We start from the raw sequence: 23,850 nt of genomic DNA, 5'->3' as shown, positions 1-23,850 counted from the left end.
TGGGCACTGTGGGGCATTCCCTGCCTCTTCTGGTTTTCCAGCCCATGCCAACTTTTATAAGTGGAATGAAGTCATGCTCCCCTCCCTGCACATACCCTCGGACAGCTAAACAAGCCTCTGCACACACTGTACCCTTCTTCCACACACAAGTACATATTATGCCCTGGTGAGCGATCACCTAGGGTAGCAGCTACATGGCCTCTCCATGCGTCACCTTCTCTCCAGGGAAAGATCGTCCTGGAAAAGGAATCTCCGTTCTCTGTCCCCTCGAGCACCTCACAGCACAGGTCAGAGGGTTCAGCTGCATTTGGCATCAGGGACCCAGATCCTGGGAAAGACAGAGCAAGGCTGGGCCAGCTGGGAGGGAAGCAGGAAACCATGGGAGACTGTGAGGGCTGAGATGAAACAGTGGGGATTTCTGGGGATATTGCAAAATGCCATAATTCTCTCTGGCTCCGACCCAAAGAGGCACGCAACAAAGCCATCAAGAAGTCAGTGCAATAAAACCCCGCTGCTTCAAAGGGGCAGAGTTACTTGTAGTTCTTGTGCATCCCAGCTGCAGGTGCTGCCACAGAATACTTAGTTGAAATGTGCAGATAAATGAATTGTGTATCTGTATTGGAAAACCAGAAAGAGGAAGCCACTACTAAGAACTGGTCTTTAGCGTAGTGCAAAGAGCTGTTGATCTTCTGCAAGCCCCAGTGCTCTGAAGCACTTAGTAAATGTCTTTAAGGCCAGCTGAGGTCCATCGCCCAGCATATGGGACCATTTGGATGGTTGGACTGGATGATATTAGGAATCTTTTCCAGTCTTTATGATTCTATGATTCCATATGCTTGACTTCAAGCATGTGGTGAAGTCCCACAACATGGGATTTCTCTCATGTTTCAATACTTGAAAAACTTCTTGACCTTTCCAAGCAAATAAAATTTTCAACGTTGGCCATAAATTGCTGTAACAATAACAATAAAAAAAGCAGGAAGTCACTTCTTGGCTTGTCCCCTCTGCAATGTCTACGTTAGGCTGTCTCCATACTGGTGATACAGGACTGAGAGAGTTTCCATAGCATTTTGGCTCAAGGGAAGGATGTGTGTTTCCTGGCCAGCTATGATTAGTGCAACAAACAGCCCAGGTAAACCAAGACAAAGTATTGCCTGTGATCTCCTGAGACTTTCTATGTGAACATTTTTCCAGTAGCAAGAGCGGCTCTCACCTCGCACCGCTGCTATCTGGCAGGTAAATCATGACTGGAATGTCTCAGCCCTCGAGGAAAGCACCTGACACACTGTGCTGATGAGAAAATCAGGTTTTAAAATAAGAACCGTTTTGCAACTTCAGAGCTATAGACAAATCTACAATTTAGGTTACAAGTGGGCTGAGATAAGAAAACATAGGAATGTGCTTTGTACTGATGGCAGACAAAGATGGCAAAAATGTTGTAAGGATCCAAGATGAAAGGCTCTTTGAAAATTCCTTGTTTGGGTTGCTCTCCCCTCAAAACAACACTCAGACCTTTGGAGTCCACTGGGCAGGGCTTCATTTCTCTCCTCCAGGACAAGCTCATTTTGGGACTTAAGGCACGACTAAATTTCAGATTGTTTTTAGATCCATAAAGAAATCATCTAGCCCTGAAACCCACATTAGCCATAGAGATAGCCTATCTCTATGGCTTCAGTTTGGATTATGAAATGAGTTTACCTCAAACCAACGAGACACCTCTTTCCATCTCGCAGGGCATAAACCCACTGAAGGGTTTGGTCTTTCCTCTCAGTCATACTTTGGAGATGTCCAAAGTGCCAGCAGTAGCTATAGAGGGATCCCAAACTATTTTCACAAGTAATGCTTTATTTATGTGTATACGCTGGTGAAATTTTCCTTCTTGGCTTCAGATGATGACTTATTTTCAGGGAGAACCATGATTTTTCAAAGATATTTCCTTGAGAACAAGGAAATATTCTTGAAAATGAAAGGATTACCTATCAGCAGAACACCATTTGATCAATAAACATTCTTTATTTACAGATAGTGTGAAAGCCATAAATTAAAGACAAGGAAATTTCTATGCATTTAGTTTCTATTGCTTACTAAATTGGGAAGCAAACAAATGAAGTTATAGAAAAAGAAAAATACATCACTACCTGAGTTTACATGAGACTCAATCCTGTGAGTATTCTCTTGACTGATGGAGATTATGGGAAAGGGGTGTTTGCACTGTACTGATTTTCTGGTATCAGGTGACAGATATCAAAGGGAAAATAGACGTTGTTTTCAACATAATAAACTGCACAGTTGCTTCCGCCTTTCCCCAGTCTGTGCTGGGAATAAGCGTGATTTTCTCTTCAGCAAACAAGGATATAAATTTTATTTCTTGGTCCTGTTCTGGTGATGCTAAATAGAGTAATATTTCCTTATCAAAACAGATTTGGGTAAATCCCCATTCTATTATCTCATCATTCCCATTACATTTTCATCATGACAAAGTCTTGCTGTTAAACGCTGTGACCTGTTATTTATAACCTCCAGTGATTTTGGTCAGAAATGTCCAATTGGATGTGCAAGACCACGGTAATATAGGAGCTGTAAAAGTAAAGCCGACTGAGGACATGCCCAGGAAATAACTCCAAGAAAAGCCAAAGAAAAGTCCAGATTTTCCAATCAATGAAGTTCTCTGCCTCCAGAAGGGTTTTATGCAAGTGTTTTCCCAGTACGAACAGCTCTAAATCCAATAGCTGTTGGGTGTCCAGAGATCTTTCATGACTTGGGTTAGCACATCAGGTTGTCCACTCTGCCACCTTACCCAAGTATTAAATCAAATTCGTCACTGTGCTCTGAGCTGTTACCATGACAAATGAGCCTGGAATATGATCAGTAAGCAACCCACGGTAGGTGAGCAGCACTGACTCCACGCATGTACCAAGTCTTTGTTTCACATAAATTTGGCTCAAGAACTTGGTAAGCATTAGCAACTGTTGTGTGGTTGTGTCCTCACTATTATTCCCAGGGACTCAAAACAAACTCCCCAAGCCTGGACCACTCCTGCTAGCATTTTTGCAAGGTTAAAGAGAAACAAACACACCTCCCTTAGATCAACAATGTGAGCCATCAGTCCCTTTATTCATGGTCTTTAAACACAGGGTCCTTTCATTAGGGCTATTAGCAATAGCCTTAATGCCTCTTGCTGTGTTTTCCATTGTGAGATGCTATGTATTGCTGAAGGCTCGTTTCCAGGTGGAAGCTGGCAATGAGCAATTAGGCCTTTAAATCCCAACCAAAGGGGAACTAGGGATACTGGATTTCAGTCGTCACCTGTCCCTAAGTCTATCCTGTGGACGGTCTCTTCATTCTGCCCCACTTCTCAACCTTAGCGCTTGCTCAGGAGTTAGCTGAGCTCTAGTGAGATGGTTTTCAAGGACAGCACATCAGTTCCAGCAGGGAAAAGCAGCGCACTTGTGTGTGCATTCAGACAGGGGGAGGAAGGAGATGGAGAGGCAGGGATAGGAGCAGAAGGTTTAGACAAGGGGGCAGAAAGTTTCTGTTTTATTAGAAGAAACATAGTGCAAAATGCTGTTGCAAAACAGAATGTTGACTCACATCATCACAGAAGCAAATTGCACGAAACGTCACTGGTGGTGAAGGGCATCGCTTCTCTGTTTCAGGACAGATACTGAAGCCTGATGGTTGGAACACCACCCCGAGAGGGACATGGCCATGACAATAAGTTCCAGGAGTTGGTTCCTCCACACCTGGAGCTGACTCATGTACGAAGAGTTGTGCTATCTGCTTTTTGTTCTGCTCAGCCCTACTCTCCTTACTTTCCCTCTTCCTTCTACTTGTTTTGCTTTTGGGGTTTGGGACTGGTTTTTGTTTGTTTTTCACTCTGATCACTTCATGTTATCTCTTAATTTTACAAGGCGTTTTCCTGGAGACAGTGAGAGCACAGCTCCATGGCTTTGCATTTCGTCAGTGAATATTTTGAATATGATTTCATGCGAAGGAGCAGGAAGAAAATCAATATCTTAGCATTTATTGTGCATGCACAAACACCACTATCTCTTACCCTTCCCCTAGAGATGTGGTAGGACTCACTTCCTCCATATACAGGAGTACCTGTAGCATCACAGCCAAGACAAGCTCAAAGGACCATCAGATGTATGAAGTCAGCCTTCAGCTACAAGGCCCCTGAGAGCTACCTTGCTTCATATGAGATATTTATCTCTGATGAGGGATGGACAAAAGGGCTTTAGCTTCCTTTTGATGAGCTCTTCATTGTGCCTTTAGAGAGCTAGGGCCTGGAATTGCAGTGAAGAATGTCACATTAATACTGGATCTGGAAGTCTATAGAAACCCCATCTCAGCTCTTTCTATGGACAAGGGGAATCATGCCTCCATCCTGTGTGCCACTGGTCACGGTCATTGCTGCTCATTGGATGTGGTCTAAGCAAAGCTACTTTGTCTGCTCCTTCGCTATTTCTCCTCCTGTACCACCATTTCTCCTTCCAACTAAGGGCTCTCTTTAGTGATTTGGACTTGGTTTATTTTGCAAGTGAAAGCAGCTGCTTGCAGCCACAGGCAAGAAGGGCCTGGAGACCTGCAGGGAGATAGGAAGGAGGACAGAGGCTGTGGAAAGCCCTAGGCCACACAAGATCTGATAACCTGGGGTGGTGACATGACCCTTTGCAAGGCTGCGGGTGGAAGGATGCCACAGGCAGTCAGCAGGCTCGTAGGAATTTTGAGGAGATAAAGTGAGCTTGGTCAGGGGCTGCAGATACTAACTCATCCCACGGAATAGTGCATGGAAAGGAAATGTGGGCACATCCTGCCATCTTAGGGTGTTGCCACTGGCTGCTCAAGGTTCCAGTGGAACCTGTAAGAATGAGAAACTGGTTCTGTGCATGGGTCACGATTTCAGCAGATATTTATTAGGGCTGCAGAGCTGCAGCCAGGTGCAGGGGCAGCGCTGAACTGGATGCACAGGACAGACTTCCCCATCCTGACTCAAAAGGTTCAATTTCCAGACTGCTGGTATTTTCCCAAAAATATTTTTACACAAAAAGATTTTTACACAGTCAGTTGCTTTTGTCACCCAGCTATCTCTGTTCTGCCTTATTCTGAGCCTCGGCACAGAGCTGCTCCATAAATTCCTTATTGTTATAGCTGGCACAAAAGTTTGGGACGTCCAGATGGGTCAAGACCGTTACAGGCTGTTCAGCCCTTGGCATCACAGCCATCGCAGATAGAAATCCGTTATAAATATAATGGATCTTGTGGAGCAGTTGAAGATCCGGCCCAAGCTTTGATATATGCTGTTTCTTCATTGTTCTTAATATTCCTTCAAAATCATAGAATCATAGAATTAGCTAGGTTGGAAAAGACCTACAAGATCACCTGGTCCAACCATCCAGCTACCACCAATAACCCCACTAAACCATGTCTCTCAACGCTATATCTAAACATTTCTTGAACACCTCCAGGGACGGTGACTCCCCTGGGCAGCCCGTTCCAGCGCCTGACCACTCTTTCAGAAAAGTAGTATTTCCTAATGTCCAGCCTAAATCTCCCCTGGTGCAACTTGAGGCCATTCCCCCTCGTCCTGTCACTAGTTACAAGAGAGAAGAGGCCGACCCCAAGCTCACTACAACCTCCCTTCAGGTAGTTATAGAGAGCGATGAGGTTTCCCCTGAGCCTCCTCTTCTCCAGACTGAACAATCCCAGCTCCCTCAGCCGCTCCTCATAAGGCCTGTGCTCCAGACCCCTCACCGGCTTCATTGCCCTCCTCTGAACACGCTCCAGGGCCTCAATGTCTTTTTTGCAGTGAGGGGCCCAAAACTGGACACAGTACTCGAGGTGGGGCCTCACTAGGGCTGAGTACAGAGGGAGAATGACTTCCCTACTCCTACTGGCAACACTATTTCTGATACAAGCCAGGATGCCATTGGCCTTCTTGGCCACCTGGGCACACTGCTGGCTCATGCTCAGCTGAGCATCGACTAATACCCCCAGGTCCGTTTCCTCCACACAACTTTCCAGCCACTCTGCCCCAAGCCTGTAGCATTGCCTGGGGTTGTTGCGGCCAAAGTGCAGGACCCGGCACTTGGTCTTGTTGAACCTCATCCCATTGGCTTCAGCCCAGAGATCCAGCCTGTCCAGATCTCTCTGTAGGTCCTCGCTACCCCCAGGCAGATCGACACTTCCTGCCAGCTTGGTGTCATCTGCAAACTTACTGAGGGTGTGACAAACCAGATTATCTAGCCATGTTGTAGTAATAACCCTAAGCACTTGATGTGACAGGGAGGAGTAACAGGAAGAATGCAGCAAGGGGAGTATGACAAAAAATCCCTGCAGATTGTGTTTTCATATGCCCTCTGTAGTACCAAGGAGATGTAAAGGTTTTGTTTCGACTGATTTCCACGCCATTAGGAGGACTTTCCCTCTCCTTTTCTTCCAGTTAATGTTCCATCCTGAGCCATAGGTGGATACTGGCTTTCATATTTCAGGACAAGAAGCCAAATAGATGAGGTTTGTGTCCCTACAGCTCCCAGTTCTTGGTGTTTCCTTAAATCAGAGGCAGTAATGGGGCATCCTGACTCTGCCCATGTCTCAAGCCCTCTCTTGGCTGGTTTCACTCAGGAGGTGGTGGTGATGCCACCCTTCCTCTCTGAACCACTCTACCCACTGGAGTGTCAGGTCCACCCACTATACCAACACGCGCCCTTACGAAGATGCCATTGAGTCAGTTCCCGTTCCTATGGCACAGTTCTATTCTCAGAAAGGTGAGTTGGCTTTTCCTGCGACTAGAAAATGCCCTTCTTTATTTTCCATTCTTTTTTCCATTGACACAGATGTCTGGACTGAACAAAGGGCAAAATCAAGGAGGAACAGGCCTGCTTCCTGGGTTGTTTCCAACCCCAGTGGGATTAAAGTGTTGTTTTTTTTCACAAACAGGTCCATTCATGGGATTATTTTGTCTCCCAGAATGACCTTTTCAGGCCTAAAGACCTCAGAGTCACTGACAATTAAACCAAAATTGGCCCACCTTGGAAATCTCTTGATTTTCTTCAGTGACTTCAAACTCCCCGTTGGATGGAGATTTGATTGAAATCCTTTTATATCCCTCTTGACTGCCACTCTGCAATGCTTCCTTCCCGTTGAGCAGGATGTGAGAGGAACAGCACCAGAAGGGCACACTGAGGAGGGCTGGGCAACTCTTTTTGACCAAACCCCTTATTTTTAGTGATGAAAGTATATTACAAACTCTTGTCAACATCTCAGCACAGATTTGATCTATGATCTTTTCAGCAAACTGTGCTGAAAAAGGCCAGAAGTTTCTAATGGGAGTATTTTGATTTTGTCACTTGTAACAGTGGCTCTTTTCTTTTTCTGTTTCTTTTTTAAAATGTTCTGCTTAACCTTGAACACTGGGAAAACTCTGGAAATATTAGGAATTATTTTGCCCTTACTTAATGAAAGATCCCATTTAAGTCTCCTCCTTCATCCCAATTTATTTAATCCTGGTTTGCTTGTAGATAAGAGAGGTGTGGGAGGGGTACAGCAAGGACTGAATTAAGTGAAGTTATTCCCTGTCTTGCACCTGTCACGTGAAATGGTTCCCAGCACATTCTCCCAGCGTCCTGCTACTGGCAGCAGAAGTTTCTGTGAGTAAGAAACATGCACCAGGGAGAGAGGAAAAGATGGATTGAGGCAAAGCATCTTGTGAAGAATCCAACTTTTCAAACTGCTTTTAAACTGTGGTGCACTAAAACGTACCATTATATGAAGAGCAGGGAAGCAGCGTTCATACCTTATTTAAGCCAAGGCTGTTTTGCACAGCAAAAGGCTTTGTAATGCTTCTTTCCAGATTCACACTTCTTGCCGTGCTTCCTCAGATTTCAGTGTTTATTATTTTTCTAAAACTTGGCTTAGAAAAGGAGCCAAATTCAGCCTTGTTATTTATGAGCTCATTAGCAGTACCCAGCAAGGAAGCTGGCACCGGGGGGTTGATGTTAGGTATCATGCTTTCTTTCCCCCTTCTCTCACATCCTGGAAAGGGATGCAATTTGATCCACTGGTAAGATCACTTGTGCACTGTTGGGAACCCCAAAATGCCATGATCGCGTGACTTGCAAAGTTTTTTTCTGAGTACTTGCTGCAGCTGATAGCACAGTCCTGTGTGACATATGATGGTTTATTGAAAATATTTTATTGATTTCTGTAAATCAGTTTTAAGAAACACCAAAGAGATACAGTAAGTAGACCAGTAAAATGATTTCACAAACTCAGTTATCTGGCATTTTCTTTCTCTGCAGGAAGAGAGCCAGTTCTGTAAAGAACAAGCTGAGAGGACATGGTTCACAGAGGTTTAGCTACTCTGACTGCACAGCATTTATGCCTAAGTTCCAATGGTACTTCAGGTGAAATCAATGAGATCGTTCATTGTTTTCAGCTGGAGTTTGATCAGCACCTTGCACCTGAGTCAGGTAAGAGTAATGTCAACAGTTTTCAGAGGCTAAATAAGCCACTAACTGCACGGCCACGCAGATTTCGCCAAGGAAAACTCCTTGTGTTTGTTTGAAATTTCTTGTTACTTCCTCCAGTTCAGATACCACTCTGTACAAGATCTGCACTCTGAAGGAAATGTACCACGAAGTATGCACAGCTATGCTAAAAGGCAAGAGACCAGCTTCTAGCATTTCCAAATGCAGTGCATATGATTCCTTTGAAATTCATACTCTGCAGAAGATAAAATGAGAAGTGAGGGTCTTCCATAATGCTCCACCACTTCTAAGGAGATACTGTTGGAGTCATCAGAATGATAATTCTACCCTCACATTGACTGTGTAAAACAGAAAATGGCACCTCAGACAACAGCACTTGTTTTAGTGCTGGTTTTTGCGACTTCTGTTCAGAGGAGATATACCAAAGACAACCCCAGTTCCCGAGACTATGTTTTGCTTCATCTTTTTAAGAAATTCACTGTAAGACAGTACCTGAATGCACCTTCCCTTCTTCCTCTTCCATTTCTAGCTTCATGCAGTGTTTGTTCCCTAACATATAATTATATAACATTTCAAGTTATTCTCTGCCCCAAACCAAAGGCATTAACTTCTAGTGAAAAGAAAAAAGCTCTGTTACCCTGGGCCCGGCCAGCCACTGATGTAACACTTTCTTTTCAGCGAGAGCTGGCAGTCTCTATAAGTGAAAATATTGCTTCTACAAACTGGGTGAATGTGACTGTAAGTCAGGGATATTTTAGCAGTATCCATAGGAAGGTGAATAAGTCACCCCTGCAGCTGAGAAATCTCTCCCATTCCCCAGTTTGACCCATTTTCCAGCAAACACCTCCCCAGGGAGCACGTAACTGCTTGACCTGAACAGAAGTCAGAGACGAGTGTGGTTCTCACGGCCTCCATCAGCAGACCACACTGCGACTCTCTCTGCTGAGGCAGCCGTGCCCACCCCATTGTGCACAGCATGGATGTGATTCAGATGTTCTTCCCGGCCTTTCGTGGCGCAGCTGTCACTGTTAGGGACCAATGAGTATTTCTTCTGCACCTGCTCCAGTATCTGCAGCACCTAGGTTTAATAAACACAGCTATAAGTGGGTTACTAGTTAGGGGGAAAGTACTAATTTCTTCTCCAGCTGTTTACATAAACCTTTCTTTTTCAAAACTACCTGTCTGGGCCCATTCTCGGGATTGCACTAAGCGTTTCTATCTGCTCAAAGGTCTCTGGGACAGGTGTAAATAGAGAGTCTGCCCCACTGAGATCAGAGACACTGGACCTCAGAGAGCTTTCCCTGAATAATCAGTCTTATGTCGCGTGTTCCTCAGGAATTTACCCAGCATAGAGAGGTGCTGATGGTTGCAGGATGAGGACACAGACAGCATGGAGCTCCTCCATACTGCACTGTGATAACTCCTCATGCTATCACAGATTTTTTCATCTCTTTATAGAACAGAGGATTCAGAGTCTGAAGCCTGTTTCATGGAAATGGGCAAAGCAGAGAAAGAAAGGGAGAATAAATAAGATCAAGATTAATTTTACCTGAGACTTGGGAATTATACCAACTCTGAAGAATCCTATGTTTCCACTGTCAATTTTGGTGCAGTCCACAACAGTAGAGGCAATATTCTCTGGAGAAGGACCATCACAAAGAACTGCGTCCACCTGAAGAGCAGCAAATGTTCACACCAAGTTCAGGCACATGGGCACAGTGAGATGGCAGTTTCCCCGTCTCAATAGAGGGCAGCTGTCAAGGGCAGCTCAGCTCCTTCCTACACCACTGTATTGCCACTAACTACCTGTTGAATTTGGAATGAATGAATTCAGCAAAAGCAAAGAGAGAGAGAGCTCTATGGGATGTGAATCAGTAGCACAAGCAAAACAGGCTTGCATCAGCTGAGGAGCTTTGATGGGGTCCCATTCAAAAAGCAAAGGTGTAGAAAAGCAGTTTTTTGAGGAGTTAGTGGTGAGAGATTTACATAAGCTGCCATGAATATATTGTCCTAAGGATTTAGGATCTCAGGATATTTTAAAGCTCCGGTGCCTGTTTCAGATTAGCTTCAGCTTTAGATGGGAATCCCAGTGTTCTGATAACTCAGTGGCAGCTAGAGCCCTGGCACAATTAGGCATCAGTGTTTCTGTTGCCTGTAGACAGAGAAGCATTTTTTTGTTGCTCATATCAGCCTTTGTTGGAAGATGAACTAATTCATGTTGCCAAGCCATAACTATACTGTATAAAACAGAAGCATTTTGGTTTCCCATCAAGTTTCTCATTTTACATTGCTCTCTCACTCTGTTACCAACACGAGGAATGTCAACGACATATTTAATTAGATGCTCTCCCGTATTCTTGATATCTATTGACTTGCCTACTGGGAACAGAGTGATTGTATTCTTCCATCCCCATACTTTTGGGGACCTGCTGGACTGAAAAGACCGAAAGCCATGATTACCTTATCTCCCAGCTTGGCATACACTTGGTTGTGGTGTGTTGTGTCTGCCTCTCCTGTTGGGTTAGCTGATGTGACCACAATGGGGCCAACCTGGTGACAAAAAAATGGGAACAAGAGCTCTCAGCAAGTTTTGTGGTACAAAACAGGTTGTTACCCCAGCAGCTGCTGCGCAGGTAAAGTCATGGAGTGTTAATGCTCAGAACATAGTACAAGCAGTAGCTGGTGTTGTTCCACAAGCCACATTTGGCTTCAAACAAACCCATGCTTACAACAAAAGTGTTCAGGGTAGGACCACTCACCAAGTCAATGAGGTGCGTGGTGACTGAGCAGTCAGGGATGCGGATGGCAACGCTCTGAGGGGTACCAACATATTTAGCAGAGTCCTTCATTCCCAGGAAGTCCACCCATTCACCTGCATAAGGAAGAGTCACACAGCACTTACGGATGTGCACGAATACGAACACAGAGATCTTTTTTGAGATACTGCCATGTAACATATGGCATTGCAGGGAAATATGAGTTAAAGTTGGAATTTGAAACCCAAAGCTCTCCAGAGAGCTTGGAAGTAACAGCATTTCCTCACCTCTGGGAATCACCAAGCTAATAGGAGATGGCCAGGCAGCATCCATGAAGTCCCAGAGGAGGGGGCTGAACAAATGTTTTGCAGGTTCTAGTTGCTTCAGGCTAGAAATCCAGAGTGACATGGGGCGCTCCTGAGCTTGGCGCTTGGAGCTGGAAAGGAGGCAAGAAAAACGAGTTTGGAAGTAAGCCAGAATTTAATTTCAAGCCGAAAAAGAAATGGTGTTGGAGAGGTCTGGAGTTGTTAGACTAAGTGCTACAGGCCAGGAGTCTGTAATGAAAGTAGCACCGTTCAACAGACAGTCTGAGAGGAAGGAACTTGAATGACTGCTCCCAGTTATGAATTCCAAATGAAGGCTTTAGCTTCTAGTGTAGTGATGGGAACAAGACCCAGTTTCCCAAGTTCTGAGGGGTCTCAGCTGCTTACAGAAGTAGAGCTAGAGACATCTGTTAAACACAAGAGGGATTTTAGTTGTGACAATATGTACCTAGAGATATGTACAATAACACCTTGCTCTATTTTGACATTTCTTGATCTTGAGTTTCCTTGTGATATCCAAGCTACTTGGCTCCATCACCTGTCAGGAGCCTTCAGTGTACTGTAAGACAATTCCTGCTCAGCTGTCTCCTTTTCTCATTTGGATCTTCTCCCCCAGGCTCGTCACCTTATTGTTCCCAGGAAAATTAAGGTACATGTCTCATTGCTCTGAATGGCTGCTGTAGGCAGGACTCAGTGTATCTCCTAGAGGCTTCCTTAGCCTGGGAAGCCTTTACCAGGGCAATGAGGCAAACACTCACCGGTGAGCTTTCTCCACAGCATCAGGCCGATTACAGGCTGCTACAAGCACATACACAGTATCTGTAGGGATGCCGCAAGTCCCTCCATTCTTCAGGATATCTGTTGACATGTGAACAGGGCAGAATCCCTTGAGTGACAAGAACTGAGGGTCTGTAATTCACGGGAGAGCTGTCACAGACAAAACAGCCAATTCAGTGCTCTCATCTCCTTTTTCCAACTAGCAAAGTATTTCCTCTGACAGTGCGTTTTCTAGCATTCACCCAAGAAGAGGTCTGGCATTTAGGGGAATTCTGGGACATGTTCATCTGGGCTAGAAGTTATTCAGCCCTGTGGAGAAAGCAAGCACCATGCACCCCCTGTAGAAGGCTGTCAGTGGCAGCCCTAGCCTGGAGGATACATATCTCAGACTGGATGTGCAGACAGGGACATGATATAGGAGAGACAGCAGTGAGTTCACTGCTAAACCCAAGTCCTGTCAAGGAACTGGTCCTATTTTCCCCCATAGTGATTTTAGTTTCTAAAACTTGGCCCACTTGGTCAAAATATAATCAGACTACCATGGTTTCCAGATCTAGATTGGAAAAATGTCCTTTTAATACTGTTCTGCTACAAAATCTCCCGGAATTACCCCTCCACCCTGCACGATCCCCTATATATTTCCCTTACCTGCAATTCTCTTGACTGAGGAAGCTTTCCTGGCAGGCAGGTGAAGGCACTTGGTCATTCCTCCCCCCATACCACTAAGCTGCACAAGGGGCCTACCCATTGGTAAGCAGGAACCCTCAAAGGTGCTGTTGAAAAGGGCAGACAGAAAGCAGTAAAAGCTGACCAGACCAAAGATGAGAGTGGCAGCAATGTCATAGCCAGCTGGAAGAGCACTGATGGCATCCAGCAAGAAGCTGACAGCAATGAGTAAGAAAGTGAGGGAGTAAAAGAACCAGGTGATATTTAAGAAGAGCGTGCACAAGACAATGAAGCTATTGAAGAGCATGAAAGCAATGATCCCTACTGCTGTGTGGAAGCTTCTGCTAGTGCCATAGAGGCCACCATATCTTGTCAAGCCCCAGATGATCCACATGACAGCATAAAGAATGAAGGCACTGCTCTCCAGGGTTTTACCCCGGGCAAAGGCCACTGAGCCACTTAGAAGCTTAAGGATCCCACCAGCTACCACTACCCAAGGAATTACAACAGTAGCAAGTGGAGCCTGTGGGTCCCCTGTCACTGTTATTGCAAAAGAAGCAAGGACACTACATGCATAGCCAAGTACTTCGGCATCTGCATACTTAGAATACCCTAGGTAGGGTGCGTGAAGGTTTGCCCCTTCACGAATCTTCAGAAAACTGCTGCGAGCAAGCAGGGCCTTCACAACACCCTTCCCTGTTGGGATTTTGGCACCTGCTTTCACATTGTACAGGTGAATCAGAGTCATCAAGGCTGAGGCCACAAAGATGGCCACATCCACACCTTGGGGTCCACCTTCAAAAAATCCCTTGGGACGACAAGCTAATGCAATGCAGTAGGCCACATAAAACAGCAAATACAGGCCATCCACCAGGCTCTTAAGAGTGAGAAAAAGAGCCAAGACCGCAAAAAGAATTGAAAAAACCACAAGGAATGGGATAGGGAAAGTTGGCTCCTCTGTTTGCCAGATTGGGTATAGAAGGCAATAGCCTCCAGCAAATTTCAGGATGGAAGTGAAACTGAAGAATGTAGCCATTAGTACATCCATTGCACGGTATGACAAAATGCAGACTCCAATCTGGTAGATCCCAGCAGCCCACAGCCAGGGCACTTGACCAATAAATAGTTTGCTAGTGACGCCCAGGAGCCTACAGCCGAAGACACTGGCAGACAGCATGTTTAGGATAAGACCAGTGACTACAAAATGATTCATGCTGCCACTGGTGGACTGGATCTGCTCGTGGGCCTTATTTTTGGCCAGATCTGTGCCAGGGATGGCAATTTTCTCTTTGGTGAGGAAATAAAGAATCCTTCCCAGAGCAAAGTAGCCACCAGCAAAGCAGACAATCACATAATTGCAAGCCACAGCAGAGGAAACAAAAGCTGTGTTATAATGCATGGCAACTTCATGAGCACTGGCAAGTGAGACAGCAGAAGCAATCATAGCTAGGATGACCTCTTTGTTAAGGAAGCCCACCACTGCAATAATGAGAAGTGCCAAAGTAAATGTGACCAGGCCAGGCACCAAGGCATCGCGGAAGTCACCAGTGTCGTTCAAAACTCCTTGCCCTCCCAGGATGAAGACTACTCCATAGCCACACCAGAACACTGAGATGGTCAGGAAAAGAGACGAGAATAGAGTGGCATTTCTTAAGCTTCTCCAAATTCCTATGAAAACAATGGCAATGGAGACAGAAATGTGATTTTGACACAGCAGGTTATGGAAAGTAGTACTTAAGACAGGCAACTGTGCTTCAGGCACACTGTGTGTTGGAACCACGATCACCACATGAGCATGGAGCTGCATGATGGTCAACAGAGCTACTGTGAGCTTGGGTCAGTCTGCACAAAAGGAGAAATAACTCAGCATTCATTCTGAAGAGTGTGGGTTTTGTTATCATCAGTGGTTTTCCCTCTTAGCCTCACACTTCAATGTGCCATTTCAATCCACAGATGCCTAAACTAGTCTCAGAGAGCTTGGAAATGGTTTTTAGAGAAATCATATATTCGCTTTGTTAAACCTCTCAGAGATCATGATAAAGCATTTGTTCACAACTAACATTTACTTCTTTGGTTGCTCATACAGGAAAAAAGCGGTGTGCTGATATATTCCTCAAGCAGAAGACGTCAGTGAGCGGTCTGGCAAGGCTGCCACAGTTTGTACCAACATGTTGGCAAAGCAGACCAAATATATGTAAAGCTATCAAAGGGGAGGCCTGGAAGCTGGATGCCTTCCGATCTTACCTGCATATGCCAAAAGAGATGATAAAATCAACAGAAGAATCCCTAGGGCTGTGCTGGGGATCACGGGGGCCGCTCTGAGTGAACTGTAGAAATGTACTGCCAGCAAGAGTGATCCTGTGTGTGACAAGGAAGGTGGAAAAAGAGAAAGAGCTTGTAAACTTTGCCCCAAAAAAACAACAGGAGAGAGCCAGAGTGACAAGAGCAAGGAATAGAGAAAAAATGTCAGTAAAAGATCTGCAAATAATAAAATTGAGAGGGAGAGTGCTGGAACTTTGTTTGTGTCCAAGGTCTCACATCTTTCTGGGTGCCTACTTTTAAGAAACTGGAACTTAATTGTATTTAAAAGTGCTCCCTCCTCGCTGGAAAAAACTAAAAACCTGATCTCCGATTCCAACAAACACACAGACACGCTCTGAAGATGATCACATAAGCCTTGTGACTACAGAAGACTAGCCTAAAAATGGAAAGGGGCAGCGCTCAGAAAGATGAAATGCAAAGGACGAAAGAAAGGGAGTGAACACAGAAAACAGAGCAGCGGGAAAGACAGATACAGAAGAGAGGAAAGTGCATTCCAAAAAAAAAAAAAAAATCATTTATGAAAATGACTATCAAAAAGCTTTGATTTGCTTCCCACCTAGGTTGGAAGGAGTACAAAAATTCAGGCCAGCATTTTAAAGCCAAGACAAATATTTTGTTGGCTGCTGAACCAGGCAGAGGGATCTCCCGTCTCTAAAAGTTTTACCCAAGCAGAGAAGATTTGCAGTAAACAGACTTTTTAACCCCTTCAAAAAGGGGTTGTCCATGAAAGTCAGTCCCAACCCCATCCTCCCATGCCAAGAAGACTCGATCCCTACCTGCGGAAATGCCCAAGAGCCCTATGGAGTAATGCAGTGACTCAGCTTTTCTGACTGCCATCGCAGAGTTCGCTGAAGACCCAGATGCGGGCTGAAATGCTGCCTCTCTTTCTTCCCTAGCTCTTTATAACCAAACCAACTCCACTGGCCCGTGTTCCTCCCTGCTCTCCACCCCTTTTCCCTACAAACATCTTCTATTAGTGTTTCTTTCTGCATGCGGGAGGAAATGCAAACGAGTTTCTTGCTGCAATAAATTTCAGTCTGAGTCAGAATGGACTGCTGGTAGCTCCCTCCAGGGGCCTCTTAATTTTACTGTTGATTAACCCTTGTTAAAAAAGACACTTGAAAAATAACACTTACGGTTTATTACTAGTACTGCCTTTTTGCTATTGCCAGTGAGGAAATTACATTGGTTAAAATTAAGGGTTTTTAAAGACTCCATCTTGCTGGAGCAAACAAGCATTCTGCAAGCCCAGGAGATCCCTGGGGACCAGTTATTTCTCCTAACATTGGCCACGGTCCTCCTGTTTGCCCCTGTCACAGCTATGAATGCCTGGCACCAGTGTCCTGTGCTGGGCAAGCCCAGGGCACGTTCAGTACCATTCCCATAAAGGTGACTTTTGTCCGTGTGCCACTCCATGTCCATCTCATCCAGCCTCTCTGCGCACACTCGCAGGGAACTCCTCCTAATTCCTAAGAGGCTTTCATGAGTGAGGTATCAATGCAAGCATGCAGGCCGGAGACCAACAGTGTGAGGATAAAATCTGGAAGAGTCTTACTGGGTTTCCAGGAGAACTGTGCAAGCAGCAAAGTGATACCAGTCATCGCCATGATCACTGCTGTATCCCAAAGGAAACATGAAGGACCTATTCACAGCTTCCTCCTGCTTCCCATGGAGAATATGTGAGAGTATGTGATCAGGGCACAAAGGTCTTTACCAGTGTAGGAGGCCATAGAAAGCAGTGGTCAGTGGCCCATGGTCATTCTGGGATCATGTTGGTTATACTTCAGTTGGGAATCCAGAACAATCCCAGACTGGCAGGAGCCACAGATGATGCCAAAGATGCAGCTCCTCCTGCTCTCTGAGCCACATGGACTGGGATTACACGCTTCCACTGAGAAGCTGGATCCCTATATTGGCTCCCAAACATTTGTGGTTTCTTCGGTGCTTTGGAGAATACACTTGAAGAATAGCTATGGAGCAGAAAAGTTCCTTCATACTCATCTTCACTAGAATATTAACGCAGATTTAAGCAAGGTATTGATGTTTGCAGATGCTCTCATTCAGAATGGAAAAACTTAGCTGAAAAGCATTAATTATCAAGAATACATCTGCTGCAGGTAGATCTTTAAGTTTAATATGCCTATTGAGATAGACCCTGTCACACAAGGAAGCAAGCTCTGGAACAAGCCTATTTTGTCCAGTTACACGCAGACAGTTATTACCGTAAGGGGAACCAGCGCCATCAGTTTGCAATACGCAGAGCGACATGATGTGGTTTACATCAAGTCCTAAGTTCATTTAAGTCATCAGCCATTAGCTATCTTAGAATCATAGAATGGCTTAAGTTGGAAGGGACCTCAAAGATCATCTAGTTCCAACTCCCCTGCCGTGGGCAGGGTTGCCAATCTCTAGGTCAAGCAATAGATCTGGTTGCCCAGGACCCCATCCAGCCTGGCCTTGAACAATCTTTCTTCCATCATTAAATGGACTCCTCTCCTTATCAGTAGAAGGAGGAAGAAACTGTCTTTTTGTTGCAGTATGATTCAGCTGTTGTTTTTTCCTGTAAGAGGAAATAATACATTTCTAAATTACACGTAGATATGAAACCAGACAGCAGAGAAAAGGCTTTGGGAATTTCCCCCACTTATCTCACATTTTAATTCTTTCATGGATAATAAAAGCCGCTTTTCTACCCACCAAACAGGTGCTTTTTATTCCCGTTTGTACAGTTAAGTATATAGAGCCTGATATCACTGTTTTTAAGATGCATGCAATAAATGAAGTCACATGTATCAGAAAAGAACATCTCTCTTATGCCTGTTTTGACTAAAGAACTTGGCAAACAACTATTTCACTAAAAGCCAAATACACTTCATACCTCTTCTGAGAGAGACACAAGGAAATTTTCTTACAAATAAGCCTTGAAAAATGTTCTTTGGTCAAGCTGCATGAATTCTGTTGTTCGCTGAAAAATGGCAAGAAATGCTGAAGAGGTTATTTCGACACTGCAAAGCTGAATCAAAAATGCTCATCATCTTTTCAGGCGTGAGCATATCAAGGACGAGAGACAACAGGTCTCAACATGAGCAAGGAAGCATCCCCACCACACGCTGTGAACCTTGCAGCCACGTACACCTATTTTGGTCAGGGCTCTGCCAGGTCCTATTACCATTTTCCTTGCAGATGCTGTTGTTACCTTCTGGGACTGATGGTGCTGTTGATGGAGAATCGTGTTATTCATTTCTAACTCAGGACCTAAAGCCCAGGGAACAACTGCAAAACTTCTGCTCTTCATAGAGGCTGAGGACACTTAAGGTCAGCAAAGGATGTCTAGGTGTTAAAAGGAGAGAAGCTGCTGGTGCAATGTAGGGTTTGCAAAATGGGGCACAGATAGGAAGTGCACTGGCTTGAATACTTGCTGTGGGCTGGCTCCCTGTGATACCATCTTATGCACAAAGATTTTAGTGCTTTAGTTTGAAGTAGAATGGAAAATCAGCATCTGAAAAGGAAAAACAGCTGCTTCGTTGAACAGCTCATGTCAGTTGGGGATGCTCTGGAGACAACGTGCTGGTAAGAATGTCTGCAAGGGAGCAGTCAGTTGAGGAAACAAATAATATTTACACGCCCTGCCTGTGGCGCTGGAAATAAAACCATCTTGCCAGTAAGAAATTCAGCCCAACCCTCCTGGCCCCACCTGCTCCTGGGGGAGGGATCAAGCTATAAAAGGCTCCCAGCAGGACACAGAGATGCACAGCAATTTGGGGCTCTCTGGGGAATCCTCTCGCTTTCTTTGCGACCATGGGGAAGAGAGTGGCTGTAGTGCTGGCTGGCTGTGGGGTGTACGATGGGAGTGAGATCCACGAGTCTTCGGCTGTGCTGGTGCATCTCAGCAGGGAGGGGGCACAGGTAAGAGGCTCCTGCCCCATCTCTGTCTCCTTTTGCCCTTGCTCTGCTTTTCATTTTCTCTCTCTTGCTCGAGGTATTGTTCTTAGCAGCTTTGCATCTTGCTAGACCAGTCACAAGCTTCTCGCTGCTGATGGGGTAATTGCAAAGCATTAAGTGAGTGGAGTCAAAGCAGACAGCAGCGTCAGGGCTGCTACAGCAAACGTGAAGAATGCCCTGCTCTGTGCTTTGCACTCACGGCTTTGCTCTAGGAGGGGGCTGGCTGAGTGCTCTGTGCTCAGCGACTCTGAGCTACTCAAAACTCTGAAGCAAACTTTCTTAAGTGAACCCCTCTGTTTCTGGCTTGTACTTCCCCTCTTCTGCTTTGGTATTTCTGTTTCAAAGACTACTGTTGACTTTAGCTGTTTGAAACTCATCCTTCTAAAGCACTGAAGATTGAAACAGGAAATAGATGAGTTTTTGTGAGTTGAACTGGAGAACGGGCAAAAAAGGGTGATCCTGCAGCAACTGCTCAATTACACCACTAGTCACAACAGCTGCTCTTTGAGAGCAGAAGAAAAGATAGGAGCCCCGTGTAATGTTCCTTTCAGCTCTGAGCCACCCACAAGTCTGGGTCAGAGCTGGTGTTTTGGAAATCGGAACTGCTCCACTAAACATGAAGGCACAGTGATGATTTACATGTGCTGCAGAGGCTGCCCACCCAATTACAAAGCCTTCAAAGCCTGTATTCACAGTTTAGATTAAAGCTGAGACTTGTCCAGACTGTCTCTCCACTGTCTGTAGTCTTGCCTCTTTTCCTTCTCTCTTGGAGCTGCTGCAGTTCTTCTTCTGCTTTACCCTAAACTGGCAAGCTTAAACCACTGCCCTGCACTTATGCCTTGATTGGCAGGGACCTCTAGTGGAGAAAACTCAGGCGTTATTTCCCATACCCCCTCTTAATGTTTGGTTCTGCTTGGCTGAAGAAACAAAGCTTATACAGCCACTGACGCCATCACCCATCTGTTTGCTGCCTTTCATTCTTATTTCTGCATGAGAGCTTGAAACAGTTCTGAGGGAAGGCAGGATGCTTTCAAGAAAAGGAAATACACCAGTTGTGAGATTCCAGGCAGTGGGGAGATGGAAGTCCCATCTAAGGGAGGTGGGCTGGCAGCAGCTTGCAGAGTGCTGGGTACTCAGGCACCATATGGGATAACTGGCAGCACTTGGGCTGCCACAGCAAAGGTGATTGCTTGGGACATGAATGGAAAACTCTAGGAAATGAGCTTCATGCACAGCTCTTGGAACAGCTTGTTTTCCTAGGAAGGAAAGGAGTGGCTGCTCCCTCTCCACCATTTCAGCTCCCAAAATATAACACTGTACGTAACAATAACCCTCCTGATCCCAGTATGAGATACAGGTGAGCCTGAGGATCACCACAATCACCAACAAAGGTCTTTCCTAACAAAGCAACTCAAGTACTCTAATTTGCCACCTGTGGTCTTTAGCATGTTTAGGATACACACCTGAAGGATAACAGACCTTTCCTTCCCTTCCTAGGCAGAGGTTTATGCTCCTAATATTGACCAGATGCATGTGGTAGACCACGTGAAAGGACAGCCAACTCAGGAGAAGCGCAATGTACTAGTTGAAAGTGCCAGAATAGCCAGAGGCAACATCAAGGATCTAACTAAGCTGGATGTCAAGGAGCTGGATGCCTTAATCATACCAGGTAGGTCAGTATGGGGGTCTGCATGCCCATGGTCTTGGAACAGCTTAGATATATCTAAGCCTTGAAAAATAGGGGCTGAGAGAAATTGGGCAAAGCCACTGGGGAAGAAGACAGTTTGGGAGATGGGACTGGAATGATGGACATCCTCCATTTGTGCTTGCATAGACTTGTATTACAAGAGCACATGGCAATGCAGAAACTCCTCCCTAGAAGAGAGGACAGATAACCACCGATTGACTTGTTCTTTGTTCCATCTGCTTAGCTTCTTTTTGCTGGATGTAGGCCTATCTCCTCCCTCACCAATGTGCCTACCCTTTCTTCAAGAGAAACAAAAGTTGGGACACAGAGAGGGTGACTCAGAAGTGAAAAGTGCAGTCTCTTCTGAAATCAGTCTTCGGTGAAAGTATTTCACTGGGGTTGCATTAGACCTGGAGCAAGGATTAAAAGACAAGTGAAAGCTTGTCAGCATGCTCCACCATAACAGAAAGAGAAGAGCTCATGAGTGAAACAGGGTAACCAACAGAACACTGATTCAGTTTTCTTTAGAAACAGATGGTGCTTTAGAATCTTATCTCATGGTGGTCAGGAGCTGAGAATATTCAGTGACTCACAGAGGTTCTGCTTTCTTCTGTCAGTGCTGTCTGGATGCTTCTATCCACCAAATCCATCTTAACACCCTAACAAACCATACCTGACAAAAGTCCTGCCCTGGAGCACTGATCTTCCTGTATAACCCGTTTCTCTTTTCTCAGGTGGCTTTGGTGTGGCTAAGAACCTGAGTACTTGGGCCACCCAAGGAAAGAACTGCACGGTCTCCAAAGAAGTGGAGGATGTCCTGAAGGCATTCCATGCTGCCAAAAAGCCCATTGGCCTGTGCTGCATTTCTCCAGTGCTGGCAGCCAAAATCTTCCCAGGCTGTGAGCTGACTGTCGGTCATGACACAGAGTGTGAGAAGTAAGTAACCTTAGGATGCTGATACATAATCACACCATGAAAGTCACAGGACCAGCAATCTCTCCCCATTGTATCTAGTACCCTGCCATGTGCACCTTTCGGTCCCAGGGCAGGAAAGATGCCAAGCCACTGACTAAAAGTTAAGCAGGTTCTAGGTAGGAACAAAATGGCTGCATAACACTTTGGTGTTCTGAAAGGCAGGGATTAAGGCTGACGTTATCCATCCATGACAGCTGTGACTGAATCCTCCCAATGGCAGGGAAGAAATTGATGGCTCTTGTTATTAGTCTAGAAAGCTGGTGGAAAAACCAAACTCCAAAATGAAAGTCTAGAGTGCATAGAATTAAGCAGCAGAACAACTATGTTGGAACATCAAGGTTTTATGTCAGCCTTACTTCAGCACTGTAATCTGGAGATTTTCCTCGTGCTACAGTCTTAGAAAAATCCGTTTGATGAGAAAAGATTTAGGACCTATTAAGCAGGCTTTTAATAGGGACCATCCATTTCTCTGTAACAGCCCAGAAGCTGCTGTTGTGAGGTGCAAACAGGCTTTTCATCATAGGCTTTTCTCAGATCCTCCACACGGGTCGTCTTCTCTCTTCTTCTTTTAGATGGCCGTATGCAAAGACTGCTGAGTCCGTGAAGGAACTTGGCTGCAAGCATGTAAACAAACACGTCACTGAAGTTCATGTGGATGTGAAGAACAAGCTGGTGACCACCAGTGCCTTCATGTGCAATGCCCCCATTCACGAGGTCTACGATGGTATTGGAAAAATGGTCAAAGAAGTGATCCGACTTGCCTAAATGCCACGAAGCCACACGTCAACAGGCAAACTGCTACTCAGAGCTCTTCCCCACACTGGTGGCTGCTAGGGAGAGAGAACTGGAGCAATGTAGGATTGGTGTATTTTATCACAGACACATCGTTTACTGTACTGACCCCAGATCAGCAGCAAATCTGTGATTCTGTAATGAGTGTCAGTGCACCATAAGCTGACACACAGATGCCAGATTTCCACAGGGCTCAAATGCCACCGTTATCTCTGGTTCTGAGTTATCTTATCTGTTATAAGTCCATCTCTCCTTACTTTTAACTATCTCACAAAATAGATGAATTAGTGGCAAAAGGAAGGAGCAGTTTTGGTACTGAATAAAATAGACATATTTTACAAAGGCTGAATTCTGCTTTTATTTTTGCCTTTCACTCTATATTAGGATATGTTCTTAGTGCTAGAGGTGGGACAGTAAATGGGGAAAATAGCACAGAAGGAAGTCACCAGTAACAATCCACACTAGTTTTCCTAAGATTTATCAGAACTCAGGCTTGGTAAAAGCAGAGGCAAACCAACATTAGCAGGAAGGTTTAACAAGAAATTAAATTCTTCTCTTGTATTAACACAAGACCAGTTATGACAGCATGGAATATTTTGTAAGCAGCCTAGGTAGAAAGAGTCAAGGGTGAGATCTAGGCACCCCAAAGGAAGTGCTGCAATTTCCTGTCTCTTTCAATCTCTAGAAAAATTCCTAGAAACCATGTGGAAGCAACAATTCTGTATTGCAACGGGGACAGACAAGATACCCATCTAGCTGAAACTGGAACGCCAGGCTGTAAACTGGTTGGGTGACAGTGCAATTTGGCAGAGAGAAGACACTAAAAATAACTGAGTAGCACACATAGTTGTTCAGATAACAGGCCAGGCGCTGATTTTTAAGGCCAGAAGGAACTATTGATCTGTGTAATCTGACCGCTCTGCAGGAGCTGTGAGGAGCACTGTAACTCCCATTTTACTGAAGCAAACCAGCTGAGAGGATTCATTCTTGGCTTAGAGACGCTGCTATACCATTTGATTGCTCATTCCCACAGTTAATCACTGTTATTTAAGATAAGCCATGCCTTATTTCTCTCTTACAGTTGAACAGCTTGCTTCCAGCTCTGGGATTTTGACAGG

General features: G+C 45.1%; 2 protein-coding genes across 2 annotated transcripts; one reads left to right on the top strand and one right to left on the bottom strand.

Moving 5' to 3' along the window:
- LOC110403337 lies at positions 8,165-16,758 on the bottom strand. The gene is made up of 9 exons (XM_021406452.1): positions 16,621-16,758; positions 15,259-15,697; positions 12,997-14,682; positions 12,330-12,429; positions 11,536-11,684; positions 11,252-11,364; positions 10,953-11,042; positions 10,042-10,164; positions 8,165-9,570 (listed from the first exon to the last, which is right to left on the bottom strand). The coding sequence occupies exons 1-9, from the start codon at positions 16,756-16,758 to the stop codon at positions 9,376-9,378; spliced, it is 3,033 nt and encodes a 1,010-aa protein (XP_021262127.1). The 3' UTR covers positions 8,165-9,375.
- On the top strand, positions 19,054-23,081 carry LOC110402997 (ES1 protein homolog, mitochondrial-like). The gene is made up of 4 exons (XM_021405703.1): positions 19,054-19,242; positions 20,776-20,947; positions 21,700-21,901; positions 22,513-23,081. Exons 1-4 carry the CDS (start codon positions 19,135-19,137, stop codon positions 22,703-22,705), a joined length of 675 nt encoding a protein of 224 aa, XP_021261378.1. The 5' UTR covers positions 19,054-19,134; the 3' UTR covers positions 22,706-23,081.

Source organism: Numida meleagris, chromosome 8 (assembly GCF_002078875.1).
Source record: "Numida meleagris isolate 19003 breed g44 Domestic line chromosome 8, NumMel1.0, whole genome shotgun sequence".
NCBI classification, from domain to species: domain Eukaryota; kingdom Metazoa; phylum Chordata; class Aves; order Galliformes; family Numididae; genus Numida; species Numida meleagris.
The sequence above is the reverse complement of the archived record's forward strand: the minus strand, read 5'-3'. Positions and strand labels throughout refer to the sequence as shown.